We start from the raw sequence: 22,511 nt of genomic DNA on the forward strand, positions 1-22,511 counted from the left end.
CCCAGGGCTGGGGCTTTTTTTTTGTACTTGATTTTTTTGTCCTATTGTCTCAAGATGTCCTAAGAGTCAGCACTATTTCCATGAAGGCTTTCAGCTGCAGGATAATGTTTCATCACCCTGTAGCACCTGCACATGCAGTAGGCAAGTTCACTGTTAGAACAATTTTCAGAAGTCACACAGAGAAAGTGTGAACTGTCGATTTAGGGATGAGGCATGGAATGGCAATAATCACCAGTACAGTATGCTAAAGGTAATGCATACAAATACTGTGCTGCTGTAGCATATCATGCACATTATTTTCAGGCTGGAGGCACAGTGCAATGGGGAATTTCCCAGTCCCCCCTGGAAAAGACATCAAGAATCAGAAAAGGAGATCTCTTGTTGGGTGTGAACGTACAGAGAGAGATGATCCTGCTTGGATGACCCTGTTACTGTATCTTGGTTATTATTACAAAGAGATGTCAATCCTGGTTTTGTGTTGGGCAGATTGGTTATTGGAATGAAGATGAGAAGTTGGTTCCAACAGCTGTAGATACTCAAAGCGGCAATGAGTCCATGAGCCTCCAGAACAGGACTTACATAGTCACGACTATCCTAGTAAGTGCTGTGGCTTCTATCCCAGCTCTCCCTCTATCTCATCTCTCTGATGTGCAGACTCCCTCTTCCCACTCCTGCGCCCTCCCTTGTACTGTATAATTTTTATAATAGCAATAATAATAATAATAATAATAATAATAATAATAATAATAATAATAATAATAATAATAATAGCACTTACTGTTTCCTGCTGGCTCCATAAAGGTATCTGAAAATTGCTGTGGCTAATTAAATAGGCATTAAAGAGCTCTCATGCTTAAGTGTAGAAAATACAAAAGATTATGACAAGATAGCAGTGGCATCAACATAGGTAAATTAGGAACATCATACCTGTGCTTTGTGTTTAGTCCACAGAATGGGAGCTGCAGTTTTGGGAAAGATAAGCTGTATTGTGCAGAGAGGCTGAGTCATTGCTTTAAAAACAAATCTCCACTATAATCATGAAGGAATAATAGGTACCCCATAATGTATGGTATCATGTATTGTGTCATTGTATACGCTTACCCTGCAGAACCAAGAAATGTTGCTAATTTGTTTGTTTATTGCTTTCTGTAAGCCTGCAGAGAAGACACAATACCCAACTGAGTTAAACATCTTAAGGCCCTCTCCTGTCCAGCAGATTTGATTCTGGCTCTGCCCACACAGGCAGACACGCCTTTAAAAATTCACAGCTCAGATGCACTAAATACCCTTTGCAGAACTGCACTGAAAGGTTTGTTGTCCAAATTCCCTCAACTGCTCCACTCCCCTCAGGTCCATCACCACAGGAGCTGCACATAGATGCTGCATGAATAAACAGAATATACCACAGTACAAAATCACACTTTGTACCTTCTAGAATAAACCCACTGTGTGTTGACTGTGACCTTTAGTGCAGGAACTCAAAGCTAGAGCTTTTAGAGGGGACCAGAACCTGAACACTGCGCTCGTCAGAGGCTATGATGTGCACCTCTAGAATGTGGAGTGCGGCTCAATATTGATCTTCTCTCTGCCAGGAAGACCCATATGTGATGCTCAAGAAGAATGCCAACCAGTTTGAAGGCAATGAGAGGTACGAAGGCTACTGTGTGGAGCTTGCTGCCGAGATTGCCAAGCATGTTGGCTACCACTACCGGCTGGAGATTGTCCGGGATGGGAAGTATGGAGCCCGGGACCCTGACACCAAAACATGGAATGGCATGGTGGGAGAACTTGTTTATGGGGTGAGTTTCCAACCTCATCATTTGTCTTTTACTCTTAGTACTGGAGAACACATCCAAACCCCAGAGTTTAGAAGGAGCCCTGCCTTTCATCAGCCCGAGCTCTCCGGAGGACTGCAGCTCTGATAATGCAAATAATCAGCCCGAGTAAAACATTTTAATTTAGGGAGAGACAGCACATTTTGTGCCTATGGAAATGTCAAAACGTTTCCTTTCAACAGTTCCAAGATTCTTTTTCTTTACATTTTTAGAAGAACACGTATTGAAAGGTCAAACTTTCCCATGGGTAGAATCTCCAAATTCTACTCTATTTTATATTTGCATGATAATGGCAGAATGAAAGAAGAAAAAGATTTCAAACACTCAGCATGTGAGTGGTAAATGGTAGGACTAGATTACTTTCTGTCTAACCACTCATTTCCATCATGTCACATATACACCTGCACCCTACACTTCTCAACCTGGTTCAGTCTGGTACATCACAATCTGTGGTGTTTAGGTCATCCCTCAGAGGGGTCTAATTTTCCCTTTCCCTTCAAGGGAAAGCACGTAGGGAGCATCAGTGCCCAAGTCTCTGTGACACTGTGTTGGAGCAGGGGTGATCTGTCTCCTGCTGGTAACTCCACTGTGTATGCCACCAGCCATTTCAATGCATTTCCCTCTCCATTTCCAAGATGGACTGCAAAATAAGTGGAGAGTGCACATCAGTGTTGCTGGAACATTTTTCCTCTTTTCCTGCATCAGTTATGCAATCAAAAAGCAGTTCCTGATGGAAGTAAACATCCTGACATCCTTTATCAGGAGATTGGCCTTTCCTTACTTCTTTTGATGTCTGGATGATAAAGCTCTTTTAGGGAAAATCATCTGCATCAGACTGTGACATCAGTGGATAAGTCAGATACGAAGAGTTAGATGGCTGCAAAAAAAACCCCACTGTGATTTCAAAACAGATCTGGTAATCAATAGTGATAGAATGGAAGCAAACCACCAATATTATGGGCTTTCCCTTTTTAACTTTTCTCTTGCAATTGGTTTTGTCTGATTTCTTCTGAGATAGCAGGGTTAAACAGAGATCAAAAGAATATAAGCTGGAATAAGTAGATATGTTTTATCCCAAGTTTGCAAATCTCTTTTCTGTCTCCTTCTCAGAGGGCGGACGTGGCTGTGGCACCATTAACCATCACTTTGGTTCGAGAAGAAGTTATAGACTTTTCCAAACCGTTCATGAGCTTAGGCATCTCTATAATGATAAAAAAACCTCAAAAGTCCAAACCGGGAGTTTTTTCATTTCTGGATCCTTTGGCTTACGAGATATGGATGTGCATTGTTTTTGCCTACATTGGAGTGAGTGTTGTCCTCTTCCTGGTGAGTCGCTTCAGCCCCTACGAGTGGCACACTGAGGAATTCGAGGAAGGACGGGACCAGCCGGCCAATGACCAGACGAATGAGTTTGGGATATTCAACAGTCTCTGGTTCTCCCTAGGAGCTTTCATGCAGCAAGGATGTGATATTTCTCCAAGGTGGGTTGCCCTCCCCACTGAACTTTTTTCCAGTTTATGTGGTCTAATCTTTCTGTTTCTTTGGGGCTGAAGAGGTTCCTCTTTGACCTTCCTTCATGAACCATAGTGTAGTTTTGTGAATCAATTACAAATTCAGAAAGGATCCAAGGATCTCACAGCTGTGAACTTGGGACCTCAAAACTGAGACCATAAAAATACCATTTAAATTTGTCTTGGGGAGTTCTTTAGAAGGAATTCACAGAAATGAAAACAAAATTTTCTGAAGCCACCCAACTGAAAACAATTTTTGTCTGTCATTTATTTTGTTGAATAGAAATAGAAATAAGATAATTTTAAGATTATAGGGAAGATAAAACATTCTAGCAAAGTAAGGAGAAATAATATAGTAAGTGCCCAGTGGAAAGTTATATGGTCTGTCCTAAACACTATGGAGCTCACTGAGTGGCTTTAATTGTCATTTGCCTTTAGAAAGGTTAGAAAAGGACTGAGTTTCATTCTGGTTCCCATATCAGTTAATAGTTCTGCTGCCTGAAAGTTCAGTAAGACCCAAAGCCCAAAGAGTTCCTAAAGGAACTTTTTGCTGAATGACTCTTGTGATTACTTTTACATAATTTTTCCTTCCTTTTTGGGGCTTTGTCTCCCTCCTCTTCAAGGGAAGTTTCATCAGAAATACACGTCTTCTGGGTGAAGACAGTAGGCAGAGGTTGATTTCTAGCATGATGGGGTGGCATCAAATCTCAGGGGTTGAGAGAGAGGCACAGCTCCAACAACAAGTGGAGGTAACCCTGTGCAGCTCAGCAGAGGATGGCAGGGAAGATCGGGCACCACCTTGTTGGCTCTCAGATGCCAATTTGTCCAAATATTAACGAGCTTGGGATATCAGAGAAATAACAGCCTGCAGGCCACTTTGAGGAAGGTTTTATCATCTTATCATTGATTAGTAGGAGTTCAGGCAGAGCATTCAGAAAGTCTTCCCATCAGAGGGAATTTCAGCTTTGTTGCTGTCTTGTAACACAGCCCCCGTGCCTTAGGATGAGGTTATTGTGATTTTCGTTCTCATTGTTGTTCTTGTCACTGCTATTCTTATTTAGGAAAGAGAATGTCTTCCTTTGGGGACATTTCAATAGGTGGTTTCTAATCCAAGGAGGAGTGTGAAGAGGTGAAAAGCTGAGACTTCGAGGAATAGCAAATTTGGTAACATCTTTAATAAAAAGTGTCAGGGAAAGTTCAGTGGGTTTGATTAAAATAACAAGATTTGCTCTAGCTAAATAACATGCTTTGAATCACCATTTCAAAGTGTTGTTTTATTTTGCTTTGAAATGGGAAATGAGAGTGATTCTGTCATTGTTATTTTAATGTTGTTGATTTAATCATCCTGATAATGAAAATTACAATTTCATTGAAAGCAATATTTTCCCGTGGAACTCAAGAGCACTTTCTGACTGCAATCATTTGCATGAAGAGAAAATTTTAAAAATTAAATATGGGAGTTATTATAACTCCCTGTACTCTAAGTACAGCTCCTTGGAATGGTTGTGAGTGGAGAGGGACATTTCTGTGAAATGTGAAAGGAAAGGAGGAAGCAGAAGAGTGAGAATTTCTGTAGGATGTTGTTGTACAGAAAGGCTCCGAGCACGCTCCGTATTTCACATGTATTTTTCACATGAACCCAGTGCAGGATTTCTGTGACACATCACTTAGAAATGAACACTTGGTAGAACAACATTGTGGGCAGGTGGGGATCTGCTCTATTCTAATATGTTTCCTATATAGTTGCTTCTAAACTTATCACTACAATCTCTCAGCATCTCCTCAGTAATGTATTAATCAACATAAATAGCTTCTGTTATACATCTGTTCTGTCATTCTCTCCCCAGCAGAAGGGAGCAAGTGCAGGGGTGTATTTTGTTTTTGTGGAGATTTTGGGTTGTTTATTTCAGTTTTGTTCTGGAAAGGAGCAGGGGAAATTTGTCTGGAGGTTTGTTTTCTTTTTCCAGAGCATGCTTGTTTTAAGTGCATATGCCACTATGTATTTATCATTTAAAAAAAAAGTAAGATCAAAACCGCAGACACATCACTCAGCACAGCGGGTGGTGAGGTTTGCAGCAACAACTTGCTCTTGTAAATGTGAGTTCCTCAGTCTCAGACCAGTCCCCAGGGAACTTCAGTCCCCCACAGAGACAAAAATTTGCTTTTGAAGGAAAGTGTTGTCCTTTTTTAAGGACAGTCTTACGAGGCAGAACTTTAAACAGGCTTTTAAGTATGCTGGTGACAACCTACCAAGGACTTTAAAGACACACTGTGAATCTGATGATCTGTGGATGGCCAGGACAGCGAATCTGTGGGTTACCTGCTCATAGCTTCTTTGCATGAGGTCAACTGGTGTCCTTGAAGCTCTGAAGCTTTCATGTCTAAGCATAGAGTGGTAGAGTGTGACAAAGGCCAGGCAGTAACCAGTCGTGGAGAGTCCCAGCTGGAGCTGGTGGCAGTCTGTGTTGTGCCTTTGAATGCTGCAACTTGAGCATGAGCAAGGAATCCATCCTCCCTGAGCAATAAATGGAATCATTCAACTGTAGGTACGTAGCTCCAACCTAAGGAGGCCGTGAGCTCTTGGACATTTCCCACTGGAGTGTGTGGTCCACCTTCTGCACCATCACTGACCAGTGGCCCCACTGGATGTGGTACAGTCCCATGGATTAATTTGCCCTTGTTGAGGTGAGATAGTCCCTGTTGATGGCCATAAAGCTTTCAATGGGCTGACAAGGAGCAGAAAGGGGGAGAAGCAGAAGCTGGAGCTGTGTGTGGTTTCGTGTGCATAGTAACGGGCAGGAATCAGTGAAGTCTGAAACGGGCCATAAACCATTAGGCTTTTCAAAGTGCCACCTTAGCTTCAGAAAACAGTCATGAAATTGCAAAAGCACTCATTAAATGTGAAATACAGACCCAGGAAGGAGCTTCTCAGAGCAGGCATCAGAGGTAATAAATAACCCACAGCCAATAGCAAGAGCCTGCAGAAAAAGAAATGTGAAGTAAATATGACTCACATTGTACCATTTTTCAGAACTGTAATTTGATAAATTGTTTTCAGAGCTTAAAATAACTGCAGTGTTTAGCAGCTGTGGAGAGTAAGACCTTGCTATCATCCAGCACTTTGCTGCCATTCCTCAGTTAGGACGGACCCGAGGCCTTTGAGAAGGAGACTGAGGGGATGTTTGGGCTTCCCAACCTCCTCTGCAGCAAAACAAGGAATCTGAATTTTTCATCTGCTCCATCATTTTCTGCAAAATAAATTATTTGATTGTTGTGAAATGTTTGAAATAGCAGGGAGTAAAATAGATATTTTTCTTGTCAGCTTCCTATCTTGATCTTCATTTTTTGTTATCTCTGAATGTGTAGCTTCATATGGTTTGAACCCAAAAGAGACTTCTTGTGTATTGGAGACTATTAAATTTAATCCAGTTACTCTTCCTGTGACTCAGAAAACTTATGTTAGACTAAAATAAAACATATTTGGTTAAAATAGATCTTCCAGAAGGACAGTTATTCTTCATTTGAAGACACCATGAGATAGAATAGACACAGTTTCTCTCAGCTGAGTTGACTATAGATGTGTTGTCCTGTCTCGAGTTTGAGAGGAAGATAAATATCACACAGCATCATACAGTAAATGTGGGCATTCTTTGTGCCCTGACAGAGTAAAATTAAATAAAGATCTCAAAAAATTAACCCAATGTCTTGGGGGGTCTCTTTATACTGTATTGTAGAAACAAAACACATGTACTTTGAATTCAGATCAAAATATACTGTGAGTAGAAGGAAAATGTATACTCATAGCATGACAAAATGGCATCATCTCACAATACCTGGACAACACAGCTTGAAATCACTCATTATGATCTTTTGACTGAGAACAGAGCTGGAGATGCCCTGGTCATCCAGGGAAGTGAAATGGTGGATGAATCTTTCATCACAGCCTGTGTCTGGGAGAGAGCCAGGCTTGACAGGAGACATTTTGAGAGCACCAGGAGGGATGCAGGAGCAGGAAGAGACTCTGTGCTTCTCTGTGCTGCTCTGTGCATTGGGGACCCTGAGATCTGCTCAGCTGGTTAGAGAATGGTGCTCATAACACCAAGGATGTGAGCTTGATCCCGGTATGGGCCATTCACTTAAGAGCTGGACTCAATGATCCTTGTGGGTCCCTTCCAACTCGGGGTATTCTGTGAAATCTGTGAGGTGTCTTGTATTGTGCTGTATTGTATCATTGTACCACAGCTGGGAAGTGTTTGGGTCACTCCAATGTGCCCTGAGCACCGTGGTGTTTAATGTGTGCGAGGAGACACGGCACAAGATCTGATCCACCCTTCTACTGGCTTGGGATGAGGAGTTAACCAGGTCTTAACCTGCCTGCAGAGCCCAGACCTGGAGGCTGTGCAGGGTGCAGTGGCACGTGCTGAGCAGTGACCCCTGGCTGGGGTGTGCTGTGTGGGGAGGTTTGCTTGCAGAGATGATAAATGAATGCACTCAGAGGCAGGAAGGAGAGAGATAAATGCTGGCTGCTCTCCAGTCATTAGATACCATCTATTATTTATGGGCATCTTGTGGACATTGTTATTTGTATTTTGTGACATGGAAACAGTGCTCTGGCTTATCTATACTGAGTGCAGCCAGGCTTGTGTTCACTGCACTCCTTTGCAGGCTTTCTGCTGCACTCAGTCATAGCGGTTTGTCTGTGGAAGAGCAAATATGGTATTTATTATGTACCTGTAATTAATGCTGAGCGTTTTCTTCTGCTATTTTTCCTGTTTATTTACATTTCTTTTTAGATCAATTGAAAAGAAGTCACAGGAGACTTCAGCCATAGAACTGGTGGAAATAACAGTAAAATTGCTTCACAAATTGTTGAGGTTTATTTTCCTAAACGAGTCTCTGCAGATTTTGAAAGACAGCAGCACTTTTATATTTCATCTGGATGTTTGTAGTACTGAAACATTCTATCCAGTTTTAGGCAAGATATAAATCAGAAATTGATTAGGAAAAAAACCATTTTTTTTTTTTTTTTTTAGTGAGAGATTCAATTCGGATTTTTTTCAAGGGAATTATTTCTGTCCTATCCTTTGTAAACTTACATTTGCAGGATACTTACTTATCTTGCTAAAAATTTAGAATTAGAGAAATTAGAACCAGCTGCATTTAGCAATCACAAAGATTTTAATTCCTTCCTGAAATGAAGGCTGAGCCTTGGTGTTTATTTGATGACTCTTCTTGATTTCAGTAAGCGTCTTCTCTGACACTCGAAGCATCTGCCTTGGAAATGGGCTCAAATTGCGTGAGGGGAAGGTTCAGATTAGATCTGAGGAAAAATTTCTTCACTGAAACAGTGGTCAGGCATTGGAATAGGCTGCCCAGGGAAATGGTGGAATCACCATCCCTGGAAGTGTTCAAAGTGTGTGTGAATGAGGCTCTTGGGACATGGTTTAGTGGTGAACTTGGCAGTGCTGGGTTAGTGACTGAACTCAATAATCCTAGAGGGCTTTTCCAGACTTAATGATTCTATGGGGACAAAGCTTAAGTTATTTATTTTTTTTTTTGGCAGTTTGCTTGAACTGGTGAGCTGAGTTTGGTCTTTTGAGAATAAAAGTAAAAAATCAGGATTTCAATTTCTAGAGAAGTCTTCTCTCTTTTTAGAAGTGTATCAAGTGATATTGCAATTATCTCTACCTGGTAGAGTTAATTATGTCCAGGGAGAGGAAATTCAGGTCACAGGGTAACAGCAGCACTTGCAAATCACCAGGAACTGATGACCATACTTATTTCTGAAACACTCTTAACCAGAGAAAGTGACTCACCAGAGGAGCAGCTTGACAAATTGCACAATATCTAACTAAACAGTCCCCTTTGGAGTCTGCGCACTTCCATGGCAACCAGAATGTGGCAGCCAGGGGAAAATGGAAATTCTTTTAAAATAGTCATTCTTGCTATCCTCTTTTTTCATTTGGGAAAATGCTGAAGGATATGGAGGACTCAGAAGAAGGAAATAACCAACTGAGAGAGTATTGTTGGGAAAATGCAATTTCATCTGTAAAGGAAAAATTAGTCTTTTGAATTTCCACACTCTGCCATCTGAAAATGTCTAAATGCTGCAGAGGTAATGAATGTTTCCTCCACTGATCTGCAAGATACTTCCTCAGGATGGTTTCCCTATCAGGCATATCTAGTCACTCTCCCACAGCTCTGACTTCAGGCCTTTAGCATTGAGGTTGCTGGGGGGCAGCAAGAAATTTGCTGAAACTCCCTCCCTTGAGTGACAGATTCGCTAATCGTTCCACCAGCTGTGTTTAAAAAAAAAATCATCAAACCCTTCATCCAAAAGCAGATATATTAAGCTAAAAATATTTTTGCAATTTCTTTCTTCAGGACTAAATAAAGGTTTCTCACATTTTTTCATCGAAAACAAAGTTAAAAATAGCAGGGGGAAAAGTGCTTTGCCCGTTTTTTTAATCTCTTAGGGCATCTGAAAGAGGGTAGATTTGGATGAGTTATTAGGAAGAAACTCTTTATTTTGAGGGTGGTGAGGCACTGACACGGGTTGCCCATAGAAGTTGCAGCTGCCCATCCCTGGAAGTGTCTAAGTGTCTAAGGCCATGTTGGATGGCACTTGGAGCAACCTGGAATAGTGGAAGGTGTCCATGCAATCCCTTCCACCCCAAACCATTCTATGACTCTGTGATCTCTGACATGGAAATGGCATGTGCTGCCTGTGTTTCTAGTGCTGGGCACTGGCTCAGGATCATGAGTAACTCCAAGATTTACAGGGATGCCTTTGAGACATATCCTTCTCCCCAACTCCAGCAGGAGACCCTGTGAGGCTGCAGGGGCTCCCTGTTACACTGTTCTCTGACTTGCTGATTTTCAGTCAGTAAGAGAAGCACACCTTCTCTTTTCATTTTCCTTCCTCTTGATAACAAGTTGTTCCTGAGCAATTGGCTCAGCTGGGGTCTGCAGTCAGGACTGTGCATGGTTGTCTCTCCAATGGCTGGGTCGATTTCCAAGTGTTTTTGTCAAAGAATAAGGATTGTGAGGAGCTGAATGACCTCCACCTCCCTGAAGTGGTGTCCTCTGCTACGCCACCTGTCACACATTGCTTCAGTGTTTGCACTCCAGAAAAATTTTGTAGCTAAGATGGGAAGCCTTGAGCATGTTTTCACAGGGAAGCCCCACTTAAATAACTCTTCCATATGCTGTACATCACTTTTATCAGCACTGAGATATCATGTGCACCCTCACTGGATACACAGTCGAATGAGCTTTGAACTCCTCAATTCAGATTGTTCTGGCTCACAACACACAAAGCATCCACAGCTGCTCTTTGCTGGTTTCATCCCCACATCTGGCCCAAACCTCATGGCCTTCCACTGGGAGGCTCAGAGTTCTTCCTTTATTCCACTGGAGTTTGGGATTTATTGTACTTACTCTGCTTTTGTCCCAGATTTCATCCCAACTACTTGTCCTGATAACTGGGGAAGCCCCATACCCCCTTTTCATGAAAGTTTGGGAATGCATTTGTACACCAAGCAATGTCCATTTTAACACCCCAAAATGGTGAGCAGGTGAAGACAAACATTGAAACAGGACAGAGGTACTATGTTATCCATTGTGAAAGGGTTGATGGAGCTGAGTAACTGGGAAAAGCAAAACGTGGGTCATGTTAAGAAATCAGGGCAAAAGCCTTGTGTGCTTGGATGGGGTCTGGATTTGGAGAGGGCAGAGCACGTGTCACCTCTGAAGTCCTCCTTGCTGGTGTCTTGGTCTTCCTTCCATTTTCACATGGATCAAAGGAGCCAAGTAGCAACCAGAGGCCACCTGATTCTTATCCTCAAATGGCAGGAAAGGACACACAGCTCATGTACACAGCCCTGTCTTTAAGCAGCAACACACTTTATGGCATTCAATCTATTTAATAAAATCATGCAGTAATTCTGATTAGTGCCTACCCAGAAGAGTTGCTGCTTACCCTTAGATCCAAAGGCTAAGCAGCAATAATCCAATCATGGTAATCATAACTTACTACTTTGATCTTCAGATAAAAGAGTCTATAGAAGTGCAAAAGTGTTACATCACCGTTATTTGGACAACTTCAAAGCATGTTATATACACTAATGAATTCTCCCAACACAGTCTGATGAGAAGTAATAGGAGGCAAATGTGTGAACAGAGGAGTAGAAAAGAAGATGACTCCTCATATGGTGAAAGGGGAAACCAGTGAAAATAAATTCTTGTACACTGTCTATGGGTGTGAGACATGATGAAGAGTCCAGGAGGAGTCAAGTGCATGGGATGCTCTCCCATAGGAGGAATTTTCTGTACATTTCTTGAAGCTCTCAATAAGAAACAAGTTCTCAGGCTGTGGAGAGGAAAACAGAGGAAGGGGGCAGCTTTTCATCTCAGCAGTACTTCTGAAACCTTAAAAAAAAATTAAAAAATCATCAAATGGATCTCAGCAGGTGAAATAGGGGCAGGAGAAACATTGAGCATGTTTTTCCTTCACAGTTTGGGAGTTTTAATGTTAAAAGACAGGCATACCTGTGCACCTGAAAACACTGTCTGGGGAGAGCAGATTCATTCCTCACCACTTCTGCAAGGGATGCAGTATGTCCTTGTACACTAAAAGAAAGGATCAAAAGTGAAACTAGACAAAATCCAACTTGTACAGTCTTGGTGAGGGATCACATTTTAAATTAGAAATGAGAGAGAAAATGAAGGGAATATTTGAAATATTGCTCAGAGTGAAAACCCTCCAGTGCAAAAAATAGTCTCCCCCCAGAAGGCGGCCTTTCTCTTATCAGATTAGGAAATCTGACAAAAACAGACAAAAAAAAATAGAGCAAAATGAACCAAGGCAATGCACCCTGGAAGAGGAAGTCTGAACTAGGTTGTTGTAGCATTGCCCAGAAGTCTCAGAAATGGAGCTCCAAGTCATGAGCACATGTAGATGGCTAAAGAGGATCTTAGAAAAATGAAGAACTTGTAGCATATAATCCAAAACATATTAAATCTTTGTGAAAAGGAAAAAAAAAGCTTTTTCATTAAGCAGACTTTGAAGAAAAGGCTGTAGGAGAGCACATGGAATCCTGCAACTCAGCAAAGGACATTAGCCCTATAGGCCGTTGTTTAAAAAGAAGAAGGATGAGTGCTGTTAAATTTGGGGCCACCTGAGGCTGAGGAAGTTCCTGAGTAATGAATCTCCTGGGGCTCTCCAGCAACTGTTTCTGACAAATTTTTATGCTTGTCACCTTGTGAGTTTTTTCTCAGCAAAGCGAATAAATGTCACCAGAGTGAGAAAAATATGTGAAGAGCCTTTTTTACAGTGAAATTTTTGCTCAAAGGCATGACAAGAGTCAGGGGTGTTTTTTTTCCTTGTAGTGAAAGCTGGCAAAACTGCAGAAGAGGGATGACTTTGCCTTTCTCCAGAGCTGCCAAGCAGCCCAAAGTGACCACGTGTTTCTCAGCAAACCACTATCTAAACTCTCATCTCTTAAACTACCCTGTTTACAACACAGAGGGGTACACTGTGCCTGTACTTAATAGGATGACAGAGTATTTCTTTGGATCTACTTCTTCTGCCTTTCAACTACACTCTTCTTTTTTCTTAGGGTTCCACCTCACCCCTCTATTCTAGCCCTATATTTGCAATGTTTTTAGCAGCCCTCTGGAAGAGTTCAGTGTATTATCCTGCAGTTTGAGGAACAAACATCTCATTTCAGCAGCTGGGAATGCTGTGCAGGGATGGCAGGTCTCAATGAAGGACTTACCTCAGTCCTGCAGTTCTGCTCTGTAGGAGTGTTTTTATACCGTGGGTGGTCCATAGGTCCTGCTGAAGTTGAAGGGGGCTTTCTGCCCATGTCAGTCCATGTTTGCTTGGCATTTACTGCTTCCAACACTAGTTGAGCAGGAGAGTTGTGTTGGTTGTATATCCACAGGCTTCATTTTTTGTCAGTTGAGGACCACAGGAGGGCACAACCTCCAAAGTGCTTTTGAGTACATACATCACCCCCTGCATAGCTGGGCCCATTTGATGCTGCCTCTGCCTGCTGGTTTTGAGTGTCTCAGGAAGGGGAATTGGGCAAAGAAACAGATCAGAGGTAAATTCCACCTGGTGGCCAATGCTTCAGGCCACCTCCCCAGGAGAGGCTATAAATGTGATTCATCCTCTTCTCCCACAGCTGGGAACTGAATTAGTGAGATGAAGTAAGCTACCCTGGATCCCATAAAGTAGCAGGGTTTCACAAGGAACAAAAAAACCCCAGCTCTTGGATGCTAGGCCTCTGATTAGGACATTAGGTACCTCTTGCCTGTCAAAATGCTAAGTGAATGCCTTGAAAACAGCACGTAGCTGCTCCATGCAGTCATGCTTATACTTAGCACTGCAGCAATCCAAGCTCCAATGACTGGAGAACCACAAGCGGCATGATGCATTTCTGACTAAGCAGGAAAACTCATTTTAGAATGAGGTTTTGCCCACTAAAGGGAAACTGAAGGGAAAAAAAAAAGTACCAACATATTCTGCAAAAGAAGAGATGAAACAGTAGGAGAGGGAGCATATACTGCTGTCCAAGGCCATTAGCTTAGGCAGAAAGAAACAGTAAATAAACTATGACTTATAATTAAAGCCTCACAGATACACATCCTCCTGTTGAATCTGGGAGACTGCATATTTGAGCCAGCATGTTCAGTTGTTGCAGTATTTACATACTGAGCAACCCCAAGGCCCCTCCTTAAAAGGACTTCTGCTGGGATTCTGGGATCCATATTTCCTCCTTCCAGCATGTTGGCTTTGGGGATCACATGTACTGGCATGGTTTGCCTGAAATTACGAGAAAGAGCAGATCTCCAGCCCATATAAAAAAGTTACAAATTTTTTATTTATTTTTAACCCTTTTTTTTTTTTAATGCAAGAATTAGAGAAAGAAAAGCAGGAGAGAAACAACATGGGACTCCCAGTACCTCTGCACCCTCAGCTTCCGTACCTTGTCTCACTAGTTAATGTTACCCACAGGGAGGCAAAATATGTAGCTGTAAGCTCTGCAGAAAAGTTGTGAGGAGAGATGAAGAAGGAATTTGTACCACTGGGAGAGATAAATGACAGTGTCACTAGAAAACATTCTTAAATCTGCGTTTGTAAGGGCTTTCCTAACACTTCGTGTTAAAGCCCAGCACTGCAGCTGGGATTCCAGACTCTTGTATCAGGAGGTGGGGTTCAATATAAGTAAAAGCAAACTATTATGGCAAGAAAATTAATAATACAGCATGGACAGAGAAACATGGGTTATAATCATTTCAATTTTGTGACAAACAGTTGTTAGCTCATTCAAAACTATCTGTGGCATAGCAGAGCATGAGAGGATAAGAGGGTTGCAGTCTGTGTGTGATGGGGACACCCAGAGCTGTTCCCAGCTCCACAACTCCACGCTGAGTTTCTTCCTCTGTCTGTGACTATTCACAGACTTTTTGAGCAAACCCAGGGTTCATGTCAGGGTTGCAGAGAAAGTGATGAGCACAATTATGTCAGATGGTCTGTGACACAGAGAAAAAGCAAAGCTTTTTGCATTGACAAAGTCTAATGTTGAAAATTTGCTTAAAATAAGAGCAAAACTGGAGCAAAATGTTTGCAACTAATCCACTACTGAGTCAGACTTCAGATAAAACCACAAAATTGTCTAGATCAGTATCAAATTCACCGAGTAGTGTTGGAGATCAGAGGCTCTGTGTGGGTAGAAGACCAAAAGTGGATTTGACCCACAATCAGTAGCACAAGCATAGAAGAGCTTTTCTTTCAACAGTTTTGCATAAATTCATTCAGTGACAAATATGTCAGTTGACTAAGTGAGCCTTTATTAGACTTGAATTTAACAGCAAATCTGGGAAATCCTCCCAGAGCAACCATGGCTTTAGAATCCCAGATTTGCACTTCTAATTAAAACACTGTCAGTTTAGGTGTAATTCTCCATAAGAAATGGATTTGGGGAGGGGGAAGGGAGAAGTGGGAGAGAACTGAGATGGTGCTTGAGCAGTTCTTTGATGAGGTTTACTTCGTGTATTTTCTGATGATCTTGCTAATGTTTTTGCAAAAATGTATTGTGCTCTTCTAATAAGATGGCAAAGCAGAGGCAAATTCCTGTCAGCTTTTCCTACCTTTCATGAGGGATAAGATCAAAGAGAAAAGTGTTTGATCAAGTATTGCATTTTGTTTTAAGAAATTAGATTATTGTTGCATGATTTTCTTTTTCTGTGAAGAATCCATCAGTGCTAAGGCTGAAACATTAAAACATATCTCTTAATGGGATATATGGGAACTCACAATTCTTTTCTGTTTTTTGCTGGCAAAATGCAGGTGGTTTTGCAAGGAAAGGTTTTTAAAAAGTCATCTAAGTAAGAAAATCAAACTTATTATTTTCAGCTTGGTCATCTGCAGTTCTTTCATTAGGCAGATATAAAATAGCAAATTTCAGAATTATCTTTTAAATTATACATGTGGTAGGTAAGGGTTTAATGTATTATAAAAGCCAAAAGAATATTATTTGTAATGAGAAAGAAGAAACAAAATTATTTACTGTGTCAAAATTATACCATTTAGCCTTTCAGAAATTAAACTTTAAGTAACAGAAAAAGGCAAAGCTTGGACAGACCCAAACCAACCATTTTTGGAGTGCTAATTTTAGAGGACATTTGGGACTGTTATCTTTACTTTCCAATTGAGAATATTAAGGTTTTGTTTACAATTTCAGAGTTTTTCACGGTGTTGAAATCCTGGTTCTCAGCCAGCTTTAATTTTAAGTAGATTGTGCACTGTGGATAATGAGGACACCGTATTTACTACTTACTTCTGCAAGGGCACTGTTTAAAAGGAGCATCCTGTTCTTGCCAGTGTTCTGTGAGGGGCAGGCAGGATCCCAGGTCAGGGAGAAGAGTGCAGATATGTGTGTGATTTTATACAGCACAGGCAGGGATAGAAGAAGAAACCAAGATATCTTCAGGTTGTGTAGGAAAGAGTCTAAGTGCAGAAGGAAAAACACAGGTTGAAAAATGTGCAGTTCTAGTCTTTCTAGATATTTTGTCCATTTCTGCATCCCAGAATTAGCCATTCATTAAAGCCTCTTTCACTCTTATCCTTGCTTATTTTAGCCCGATTTTTTTTTTTTAGATCCTGCTATTTACAAGTATTACTGTGATAATGAATGTGAATAAATAGACAGATCCAAATATCTGAACCTTAGCACATCTTGAAAGTACTAACCAGTGTGCTCCATCTCACCTTAGCTCTGCAGAGGACTGAGTTACTAACTCGTTAGCAGAGAGCTGATTGCTTTCAGGTTATGCTTGAACAGGTATAGGGACACTTAAATTCATGCAAGAGAATTTGAACTCCATACTGCTCATTAGCAAAGAGAAAATAACTTGAGCTAGATCTCAAGCTGCAGAACGTTTTTTAGTCACGGGGAAGGTCATTTTCTGTTACCTAACTCCAGAGTGAGATTTTCAAAACCTCAAAGGGACTTACAAGTGTGAGGTCTGCCTACTCCTCTGTGACTGCTCTTACTAGAAAATAAACATAATTCTAAGTCCCACTGGTTTTTGACCAGGCTTTTAGCTCCCTAGTATTGAAGTCACTTCTAGAAAGGGGACATTATTTCCTAAATTACAAAGGCACTTTTGCAAATGTTTCCCATGATGGAGACACTGCTGTTGTCCTGCTTGGTCTACAGAAGTAGCTGAATAAGATGGTAATGGATATTGCCTTTCCAAGCACTTGCCGTGGTAAGCAGTAACAGGCATTGGCTCAGTCTAAACAGACATGATTAGCCAGAGGAACCCAGCTTGTTCTGTTTAACCTGTGTTCACTGCTCTTGAGCCATGGGGGTGTCACACAGGATCACATCTGCTTGTGTGATGTTTATCACGACTGTTGTTACATCCTTTATTGTGCTGCTCTGTCCTCACAGAGCCTTCACCACTGGCCAGCTCTCCCTTGTGTTCAATGCTGCACAACCACGGAGCCGAAGGACCGTGTCCTGTAGAGCCCATGTGCTGAGTGTTTGCTGTGTGTTTACAGCAGCTTTGATTCGCAGCTTCTAGCTCCATGTCAATCCAGCAGTGAGGACAAACACTGCCCACTAGCAGTGTCTGCAACAAAACATCATGCACACCAAGCCCCAGCCATGCCGTCAGACCTAGCAAGCTGCTGATCTCCTTTCCTTTCCTCCACAGCCTATGAGAGTGAACACTCACTCCCCTTTCTCACAGTATCTCATGCCATGAGGAGGAATGACCAGCACCAGCAGCAGACACGGCCCAGATGATGCATCCTTGTCCCACCTCTTTCCTAGGAGAAAGAAACTGCAGCCCCCACTCCCTCTTTCCCCAGTCCTCCCTGTTACTTACCAGCCTCAATATCCCATAGTTACTTTTCCATGCTGTAAATGCCAGGTGCAGAGCTGGGAAGCATAAGCCATCTGCAGCTGATGGCAGGCAGCACCTGTGGGATTAGCTGGTAATGAATATCACCAAGATATTGAGGGTCTAGAGGCAGAAATTCGGCTGACTGGAGCTGAAGGGATTGAAACAAGTTGCAGAAATATCCCAGCTTCATCAGGAAGGAAAGGCTGTATAATTTGCAGCTGGAGATGATTGTGATTATTTGCCATGTAAATGGATTTTGCCAGCTCAAAGTGGCCTTCATCAGCAGAGATTGTTGTATTTGACATTATCTGGTTACTTTTGTTTAATGCCTCTGTGCCTTTCCTGAGCGCTTCCTTCCCTGAGCACACATCATTCAGACTAATTTTTTCCTCTTCCTCATCAATCTGAAGATGTGTGAGTTGCATCCATAGCTGCCTCCCTCCCCAATCCCTCTCCAAATATGAAACAAAAGGTAAAGTCTTTTGTGATGACAGTCCTGCAGGCTGAGTATTCTCTGCAGATGGGAGGCACAATAGTCACATTTATTTCACCTAACTTTAGCCTTAGCTGGACTGGGATATCTCTGTTACCATCTGATAAACCATATTTCTGTGGCATGACTCAGATCAGCAGAAAGGCAGTATTGAGACATGATCCCCCATGGAGAAATAAATGGTGTTTCTCACAGGCAGGTCCTCTTTAGTCAGGCTGTCTGGCTTTATCAAACAGCACTGTGTGTTCCATTCTGTCTGGGATAGTGGTCTGCATTTAGAGAAGGAGTATATAAATAATTTAGACAGCATGCTTGAATACTACACATCATTCTAAGATTATCTTCCACTCTTAAAACTATTTGAAAAGATTCTATTTTAAATTAATGCCTCCTTGACTTATTCGCCTCTGCAGCTGTTGAATGGTTACAGTCAACTGGCTATTTGATTGCAGCCAATGCAAAATACCTAGATTTTAAAGCATTATTATGAACATCTTGTCTAACCATCTGCTGAATACAAAACAGAGAATGTCAGTAGGCAAATTATTCATTAAGACTGTAAGTCCTCTCTGAGCTTCAATATGTCTTACAGAAAAACGCAGAGGTTGTTTTTTTTAAACTTCAGGTGATGGAGGAGCTGACAGAGTGATCACAGCTGGGCTGTGCGTCTGCTCTGGTGCTTCTTCCTGCCAGGAGCTCATGCTACAACACAAACCTTGTCAGAGCTGCTGTGGATGGGCAATGCCCTGCCCAGCTAAACTTTCTCGTAGTTGTATCCATGTCTCATTATTGATATTATTATATAGCCTGAAAGGAATTGAAAATAAAGCAAATTCGGTCAGTTTATTGCTGTTTTTTTTTTTCACTGTGCACTTTTTATCCCTGCTCTAATTACATTGACACCTTGAAAAGTAAATTAAGAACTGAGACAGAACTTTGACTTCCCTGGAAGTGTCTGGAGAACGTGACTTTGGGTAAATGGCCAGGTAAATGATGGGCCTGCAAGAGCAAGCTGCTGCTTTTGGACTTTCACCCTCCTCCTGTTTGACTCTCCCCTTTGTGCCCAGGTCTCTCTCCGGCCGCATAGTTGGTGGCGTCTGGTGGTTCTTCACCTTGATCATCATATCCTCCTACACAGCTAACCTGGCTGCCTTCCTCACCGTGGAGAGGATGGTTTCTCCCATTGAGAGTGCAGAGGACTTGGCCAAGCAGACAGAAATTGCCTATGGGACCCTGGAAGCTGGCTCCACTAAGGAATTTTTTAGGGTAAAAAGGAAACTTTAATGCACACATTTTTCTTAACCTCTTGTTTGACAAGTCCTCCAGGCCCGTTCTCTCTCATCCTCAGCTCAGGTCTGTTTTTTTTCTCTTGCTTCCCCTCATCATGTTATGACCTGCCAGAAGATTGGCAGTGACTCCAGTACACAGGATATTCTGTAATTGTGAACACAAATATGGAATATCTGTGTGTTTCCCCATGTTACCAAGGAACTCCTCTGAGCAACTCCCAAAGAAACTGTCTCCTGATTTCCAGCTTGGCTTGCCCTTGGTTTGATCCACAAAATCTCTCCGTAGACAAATATGTGGCAGAAATGAGGGATTGATCTGGGCCCTGGTGGAGAAGTGGCAGGAGGTTCATTAGCATCCTGTCACCCTTTTTGTCTTCCTTGGCCCATCTGATATGTGGATGTGTGTTCAGTCCAAGCTGGAAATGCCAGGGGGCACCCAAACCTCTGTTAACACTTGTGTTGGGTTTGTGCTGTCCTACACAGCGATCCAAAATAGCAGTGTTTGAGAAGATGTGGACATACATGAAGTCAGCCGAGCCCTCCGTTTTTGTGAGGACGACGGAAGAGGGGATGATCCGGGTGAGGAAGTCCAAAGGGAAGTATGCATACCTCTTGGAGTCCACCATGAATGAGTACATCGAGCAGCGGAAGCCCTGCGACACCATGAAGGTGGGAGGTAACTTGGACTCCAAAGGCTATGGTATTGCAACGCCAAAGGGGTCTGCACTGAGGTAAGTAGCTTGGATTTGCTTCCTTTTGCCAAACCAGCCAGCAAATCAATGTATGCACACAGTTCAATCTCCATTGCCATGCTGATCACGAAAGCTTGAGCAAGGAGGTGGGGGAGGAGGAGGAAGAGGGGTGTGAAAACTCAGTGTGATGTGCAGAAGAATAGTGCCCGCCTCCCACTGAGCAGCAATGGGAGCATTTAATTCTTCAAGCCCTGCATTTGGAAACTGGATCCTGGCTGATCCACTTGCTATGAATGTGTCTGCTGTAAAAGGTGATGGCAGGGGGCTGCTGTGGTGTAACCATTGGTTTCACAGAGCATTATCCGGAAGGGACGCTCATCCTGTGCCATGTGAACTGCACAGCTTTGCAGAGTATGGGATTACCCTGGCTTGGATCCATGCTTGCAGAGGGAGTTCTCATGGGGAAAGCATTTTGGTGTTTCCTTAAGTGACATGCTGTTTGGAAGAGGTGGGAGGCCCGTTTTGAAAAGCCCTGCAGAGGGTGAGCATTTTCATTCACTGAGTCAATTCAGATCCTGGCAAGCACCAAATTTATGGCAAGTCCAAAGGGGCACAAATACTGCATTTCTGAGCCCAGACCTGCAGCTGCCACGTGCCTTTGCCTGCTGACCTGTGAAATATCTTCAGAGAGCTTCCTTTAAAAAAAAAAAAACTCCTCAAAAGCACAGACCTGAGTTAGTAGCAGAGCTTGGGCACTGCACACAGCCATGGTGCTACACATGAGCTGCCCCTCTGCAAAGTGCATCATGAAAACTGACCTGCTCAGAGCATGATTACCATAGTCCACAAACTGGGATGGTGATCCACGTCAGAAGTGTGGTTCCTTTTGGCAGCAGCCATGCAAGTTCCTCACGTTACAACCATGAGGAATGTGAGTTGTAAGGATTTAGTAAATTCTCAGGAACTATAGCTTTAAGTAATCAGAATGACATTCCAACTGATTTAGTTATTTACTGAGCTATTTATTAATGAAAACATCTTGACCAGAAGCATATGTGTGACCGTACACTTGTTTGCTAACATAACCCAATGCAGAGACATGTAATCCATGATCTCTGTCTTACTACAAACCAGTTGAGCATTTGCTGAAGGATTTGTCTGGTCACACAGCTCCTAGGCCAAAGCCAGCTCAGAGAATCAAACATGTATCAGCTGATAGTGGATGAGGCCCAAGGATTTTGATTACTACATTTCTTAAGTCAGCTCACATTAGACTCAACACTTCCCATATCAGCAGTATCTTTAGAGAAGCTGATGTGACCACCTCCAGGTGACAACCAGCACCACCAGTGCAGATGGTCCAGAAGGCAGCTCTTGCATCCAGTGTGGTTCAGGCTCTGAAATGACTCAGGGTTCTCCAAATGAAAGTGGACGTATTCTCACAGCTTTGAGATGCTTTCTGTTGCACACTCTACACTGTTTGTTTTCAGTCTTGCAAATATGGAAATTAGGATACAGGGCTGATTCTATTTATTTATTTATTCATTTAAAAATCAAACTTGTATCCTAATTTTGATATTATAAAAACAAACAAGCAGGAACATCCTACCTGTCTTGTAATTTTTGGCATGTGAAGGAGCCATTTATGGTTCATGTAAGAAAAATAAACCACGAGAAATTGCATCAATCATTTTATTTTTGCACCTCCAAACATCCCTCTGCTAGGCATGATTCCAAAAATTCCTAACCTTTCTTTCTGTTTCCTCTTTTTCATTCCGGCTGCATGTAGAACAAATTTCTTATGGGCCTAATGGCAAAGGAGGAATGCTTGATTTTCCATCCAACGGTGTTTCTTTGGAACAGTTCCTGTCCCTTTTTGTCCCATTATGTTTGTTTTGTTCCCATTGTTGTAATTGTTTTAATATTAGTAGTTCCCTACGGTCATCGTGTAGTGTCTGTTTCCCCCTTGGGGTCGAGCACGTGAGAGGTTGCCCTGAGCAAGGTGACATTCATGAGGCGTCTGTGCAGCACAATCAGTCTGTCTCTTACTCAGTCTCCATCTTCACTCACTTCCATCCACGGAGTAAAAGCTCTGAGCCAGGTTTGGAGGAGGTTTTTGACCCAGGCCTATCTTAGATCAGGTGTGTTTTAGAAGCTGGGCATTGTAGCTAGACCAGTTTTCCTGCATTTAGGATAGCTGGTTAGGAAAGGATCCTGGAGAGATGCTACATGAGCATTCACCCTATGCTTTCTTGCTTCCACATGGG

At 42.3% G+C, this 22,511-nt stretch overlaps 1 protein-coding gene across 8 annotated transcripts in view; it reads left to right on the top strand.

The window, feature by feature from the left end:
- Positions 1 to 22,511, top strand: part of GRIA1 (glutamate ionotropic receptor AMPA type subunit 1) — a 121,366-nt gene that overhangs the window by 82,057 nt on the left and 16,798 nt on the right. For all 8 annotated transcript variants that reach the window (XR_001877965.1, XM_017834792.1, XM_017834793.1 and 5 more), the window contains exons 10-14: positions 487 to 597; positions 1,593 to 1,799; positions 2,946 to 3,316; positions 19,331 to 19,529; positions 20,036 to 20,283. Coding sequence is in view for 7 of the 8 variants with exons in the window: in XM_017834792.1 (XP_017690281.1) it covers positions 487 to 597; positions 1,593 to 1,799; positions 2,946 to 3,316; positions 19,331 to 19,529; positions 20,036 to 20,283 (1,136 nt within the window). In the remaining variant the exon portion in view is untranslated. The remainder of the gene's footprint in view (positions 1 to 486; positions 598 to 1,592; positions 1,800 to 2,945; positions 3,317 to 19,330; positions 19,530 to 20,035; positions 20,284 to 22,511) is intronic.

This window comes from Lepidothrix coronata, unplaced genomic scaffold (assembly GCF_001604755.1).
Source record: "Lepidothrix coronata isolate B3197 unplaced genomic scaffold, Lepidothrix_coronata-1.0 Scaffold240, whole genome shotgun sequence".
Taxonomy (NCBI): Eukaryota; Metazoa; Chordata; class Aves; order Passeriformes; family Pipridae; genus Lepidothrix; species Lepidothrix coronata.